Raw genomic sequence first — 5,986 nt, forward strand, 5'->3', positions numbered from 1 at the left:
GTGTGTGTGTGTGCGTGCATGAGCGTGTGTGTGTATGTGCTCGTGTGCACGTGTGTGTGTGTGTGTGTGTAGCCGCTGTTGAGACAGTAAAAGTACACTGTTCCCTCAGTGCGTTTGTGTACTGACAGGGTCCAGCATGCATTGAGGGAATGTACACTATTATAAGGTACAGTGCATGCTGGGTAATAAATTGCCTCTTGACTGCCCAGTGTGCATGCAAGGTCAAAACTCACACAGTCTCTCATACACACGTTCAGTCGGCATCCAACCATGTTTTCGTTCAGAATTCTGCCTTTATAGAGAGAGAAGAGAGATGAGTTTATCTCAATTAAAATACAATGTGTTAAACACAAAAAACATTGCAATTGTGTATTTTTAACTGCACATTACCATGAACAATCATGAGTCAGTAGGTCTCATGAAGCTTAAGGGCACAATGTAGATGTTGATTCAGTGAAGGATTCATCAGACTGATTCAAACCTTGATTCAAACTGGCAGTGTTTTTATTGTTAAGTATAACTAAAATTAAAAGATGTTTGTTAATTTAAATAAATGTTTAAAAATGTTTAAGGTAAATGAATGAATTTAATGTAATTTAATTTAATTTAATTTAATTTAATTTAATTTAATTTAATTTAATTTAATTTAATTTAATTTAAAAGCTCAAAAATCCGAAATGTTGCCTTGGCAACTAACTGAAATAAGCTGAATTTTAAAACAAAACTGAAATAAATCTACATAAAAATATAAAAAAACAATAAAATTACAATAGCACAATACAATTACAATACAAAATTACTAAAGCTTTAACTAAAATTAAAATTAAAACGGAAATTATACAAGTTAAAAAATATTATAAAAGCTCATAAAAAAAAATAATAAATACTATAAGACTGTATAAATCAATGCAAACTGCTGAGTTTGTCTTTTAGAAAAATTCATTTAAAAACACTTATAAGAGTAATTTATTCATGATTACATTGTTAAACTGTTTGATTGTTTTTATGTCACTAACGCAATGAAAAGACGAAAATTCATGTTTTTTATTTTTTATTTATTTATTTTTTCAAATGATAGATCTGGATTTTTATCTGATGATATGAACATTTCTGGTATATTTTTTAAGTGTGCAGTGCCGAAATATAGAGATATCTTCACATTTTTATTTGATTTATTTTACTACTTAATACAATTATATCAAATAAAATTATTTAGGCAGTTCTGCTGTCAAAGTCTGGCTTGTGACATATTCATCCAAATGGGAAAACTATTGATTCCAATTATTGTGAAATGTCAAACATCTACAGATCAATCAACCACTAATATAAATGCATCATCTTCTGTGCAGACGTTGTATCGATACGTGCTGGAAGACGTTTATGAGTTCCCCACACTGGAGAAGGACCTGAAGGAGTTCCAGAAACTTCTGCGACGGAGACAGTGAGTTGCACACACACGTTTGCATTTTTAATTTAAAGGGGTCATATGATGCGATTTCAAGTTTTCCTTTCTCTTTGGAGTGTTACAAGCTGATTGTGCATAGATAAGATCCCTGAAGTTGCAAAGACTAAAGTCTCAAAACCAAAGAGATATTCTTTATCAAAGTTAAGACTCTGCCACGCCCCCCTAAAACGGCTCGTTCTAACACGCCCCCACATATCTACGAACTATTTGAGCCATTTCAAGTGGAGAGAATCAAAATGGATTTTTACGTAGAAAGGGTGACAGCGCACCGCATTAAAATAAATGATCATTCATGTTTTCATAACCGCTGGCCAACTTCAAAAATGAAACTAAAATTAAATAATCTTTGAGAGCAAGGGGGGCCCCCTACTGTTTCGGGGGCCCTACGTAGCTTGCGTATTTTGTGTATAGGGAGGATCGGCTCTGGGTGAGCATCTCCTAAACTCCCTCAAAAGTCAGTTTTTTAGCAGGTTTTCTGTATCTGACGAGTAAAACAGAGCAAACATGAGCAGGAATGCAGATGAGCGTGCACGCCTCTCCTGAGCTCTTTACGAGCTGTCGTCTGATCAGCTTAGCGTGGAAAGGTTCCCGTTGGGCCGCCGGAGCTGCTCTCATCCTCAGGGTTTGGCAGGCAGACGCTCGTTATCCCACTTAATGAGCTGACATGCTCAGAGGTGTAATTATGACTGCTGCGAGGGGCGGTGACTCACTGAGCTCACGCCCATCTGAAGAGATCTGATTGGCTCGCCGAGCGGCATCCCAGGGGCAGATGGGTAATGGGCCGTGAGCGTGTGTGAGATGAATTAAAGAGGGAAATAGCATCAGTGTGTGTGTGTGATCGCTGCTGATGTCTCCAATAATCTCACGTGTTTCCTCTAGAGTTTCATAAGAGGTTTTAATAATGTTTCTCAAATTGTGCTCAGATTGGAATAAAATAGTCAGAGATTAACTCCAATGTTTCTCATCAAGTTATTTGAATTTCTCTGAAATCTCAATTTTTTCCTTCTGGATAGCAGTGAGATTAAACGTCGGATTGAGTCTCCAATAATCTCACGTGTTTCCTCTAGAGTTTCATACGAGGTTTTAATAACGTTTCTCAAATAAACTGACTCTGCACAAATTTGCAAATAAATGTCAGAGTGTGAACTCAAACGTTTCACGTCTCAAACCATGCTCAGATCTCAGTGTGAGTGCAAACATTTCTCATCAAGTTTTTTTTAATTTATTTAATATCTCATTTGTTTCTTCCATACAGTTATGATATGAGACCTATGCTTGAGTCTGTTTGCTCCATCATAAGAGATCTCAATAATGTCTCAAAATGTGCTCAGATCTCAATATGAACCCGGACATTTCTCAAAAAGTAAATTCAAATTTATTTAAAATCTCATTTGTTTCTCATGGACAGCAATGAGATTAAATGGAGAGTTTTTCTTGAGACGATGTTTGATCAAGAGATTCATAGGAGATCTCAGTAATGTCTCAAAGTCCGCTCAGATGTCAGCGATCTCAATTTGAACATTTCTCGTTTCTCATAGACAGCAATGAGATTAAACTGAGAACTTTGACTTGAGACTGTGTTTGCTCTATAATTTCATTGGAGATCTAAATAAGAGTCTCAAACTGTTCTCAGATGTGCTAATAACTCAAACATGTCTTACCAAGTTAATTTGAGTATCTCAATTGTTTCTCCTGGACAACAGTGCAAATAAATGGAGTGCAAATGGAGACTTTTGCCGAAGTCTAGTGCATTTCACCTGAGAAAAAGACACCAGTAATCTCACATGTGTCTCATGTAAAGTTTCAAAAGTGATCTCAATGTCTCAAACTTTGCTTGGATTTGCCAATAAAACTCAGAGATCTCAATATTAGCTCAAACATTCTTCATCAAGTTAATTTGAAATTTTATAATAACTCCTCTCTCCTGGAAACAGACACCAGTAATCTGATGTCTCCTTTTAAGTTTCAGAAAAGATCTCAACAATGTCTCAAAATGTGCTCAGATTAACCAAAAATACCAAAATCTGCAACCAAAACTCAGAAATCTCAATATGACCTCCAACATTTCTCATCAAGTTATTTTAAATGTATTTCATGTCTCAATTGTTTCTCCTGGAGTGCAAATGGAGACTTTTGCTTGAGTCTAATGCTTTTGTATCTGAGAAAAAGACCTCAGTAATCTCATTTGTCTTCTCCAAAGTTTTAGAAACATCTACGTCTCAACGTGTGCTCAGATTTGCCACAAAACCAAAATCTGTAATCAAACATTTCTCATTAAATTCTCCTAGAACCAACCTGAGCTGTTATGTACATTCATTTGTATTGCTCTATAGCTCTTACTGTATGACAACAACGGTCTGTTTTAAATTCTTCTAATGAACTTTGGGAGAAACATCTGAGATGATTCTTCTGAGCTTTAAACGAGCAACTATTGAGCCAAATCACTGGCATTTGTCACGGGTAAAAAAAGAAAGTGAGAATTTTATTTCGAGGGACGAGATTATTAAAAGCACAAAAGAGTATTATTATTACTCAAAGATTATTAAAAGCAGCAAAAGAGTGATTAAAGCACTCATTTATCCTGCTAAAATCAGACTTCTCATTGTCTGGTTTGTGGAGCTCTGCAGCGCAGCGAGACAGAAACACAATCCTGAGTCTATCACCTCCTGTTAAAGCAGCGCTCTTCTGATAGATGGATGTATCTATCGACGTCTCTGTCTGTCCGGACAGATGTTAAATCAGCCGTCTCTCGGTGCGTCTGTCAGACTCACACCGGGAGTGTTTCTGCATGTTTCTGCAGTCGTGAACGTCTCGTCTTGTGTCTCTAAGCTGCTTTCTCTCTCTTTCTTCCCCTCAGTACGGTGGACGACTATTCTCCACACCAAAAGGTGAGAGAGACTGTGAAAACCAAGAAGAATTTACCCAAAAATGAACATTTAGTGAAGTAATGAAATTGTTAAAATGAAGAAAACGGCTAAATATTCTTTCAAAAATTCATAAAAAATGAAAAAATGAAGTTCAAATACTGAACTGTTGTTTGCTCTTCCAGAATAAAGCGCTGTACCAGCAGCTGAGTCTGAAGGAGAACTGCGTTCCTCTCCGAGCATCTCCAGTCGAGAGCAAAGACGGTAATACTGCTGTCTTCTCATGCTTGGGTTCTTCTGATTTATTTTCTATGTAGGCATATCATACACTGACATACACTATATGTAAATGTCTCAGACAGTGGTCTGTGGTCAAAGCTGAGCTGCAGCTAACAGAACCAGTGCTGAAAACTAAACTGGAAATCTAAATAGAAAATTTAAAAATGTTTGATAATACATATTTTATTTAAATTATATGTTTGAATATATAAAGACAAATTTTGGGTGGGTAAATGTCATGTGGAAATCTGTAGGTCAGGTTTCACCCTAAAACAAAAGAAAATAATTAATTGGAAATAAAAATATATATTTTATAATATTATATTATATAGTTTTTATATTATGCATTTATGTATGTTATACAAATTCATTTTTTTATATTTTGTATAATATGATTTTTTTTTTTTTTGCATTATGCTGATGAGAATTTTGGGGAAACATGCTTATTATGAAACTTATGTAAAATTATGCAAAAATATATGCAAATATGTAATAATAGAAACAAAATACTAACAACAATGTTCTTTTTGCAAATAGAAATTTATTATATATACATTTTTATTTTTTGATCAAATATAAATGTAAAGGAAATATAATAATAGAACAAAAACAATAATATAAGTAAATTTTCTTTATGCCAAATGCCAATATCAATTTAAATAAATAAATGTAAGGATATAATAATAGAAAAAAAATGAAGCACTACATTTTCTTTGTGTAAATATAAATTTATTATGAATAGTTTTTTTTAAAATCTTTTTGATACAATAAAATATGTAAATAAACAATAAAATTGTATATAATAATTGAAAAAACAAAGCATAATAATAGAACAAAATTTTCTTTATGCAAATATCAATTTAAATAAATGTAAATAAAATATGTTAATAGAAAAAATAACAAATTTAATAAGCACACAAAAATTCTTTTTGTAAATATAAATTTATTATAAATAGTTTACCTTTTTGATATAATAAGATAAAATAAAAAAGCATAATATACATTTTTTCTTTATGAAAATTTAAATTTAAATAAAAATATTCTTAGTATAATAATATATCAATGTAAATAGAATAAAAAACGAATATAAAAATATAATGTAATTTTTTCATCTTGTGATGTTGGGATGAAACATGACTCAACATGATGAATTTTGACAGCGTCTCTCTCTCTCTCTCTCTGATTGGTTGGTTGTTTCAGTGATGTGCCGAGTGTATGTGAGCTGTGATTCGTATCTGAGCATGCGGGTGAAGCCTGCGGTCGTGGCTCAGGAGCTGCTGCACATCGTCTCTCAGCGGATGGAGCGATCCGAGGACGACATGATGCTGGTGGCACAGACATACAGCGGAGGTTCATACACACACACACACACACACAC

At 33.9% G+C, this 5,986-nt stretch overlaps 1 protein-coding gene across 1 annotated transcript in view; it reads left to right on the forward strand.

The window, feature by feature from the left end:
• The window catches only part of LOC107710058 (rap guanine nucleotide exchange factor 5-like), a 49,243-nt gene that overhangs the window by 38,755 nt on the left and 4,502 nt on the right, over window positions 1–5,986 (forward strand). The window contains exons 11-14 of the mRNA XM_016514755.1: window positions 1,350–1,441; window positions 4,323–4,353; window positions 4,515–4,593; window positions 5,809–5,958. Coding sequence (XP_016370241.1) covers window positions 1,350–1,441; window positions 4,323–4,353; window positions 4,515–4,593; window positions 5,809–5,958 — 352 coding nt within the window. The remainder of the gene's footprint in view (window positions 1–1,349; window positions 1,442–4,322; window positions 4,354–4,514; window positions 4,594–5,808; window positions 5,959–5,986) is intronic.

The sequence above is a fragment of the Sinocyclocheilus rhinocerous genome, unplaced genomic scaffold, assembly GCF_001515625.1.
Source record: "Sinocyclocheilus rhinocerous isolate Xijiao unplaced genomic scaffold, SAMN03320098_v1.1 scaffold176, whole genome shotgun sequence".
Taxonomy (NCBI): Eukaryota; Metazoa; Chordata; class Actinopteri; order Cypriniformes; family Cyprinidae; genus Sinocyclocheilus; species Sinocyclocheilus rhinocerous.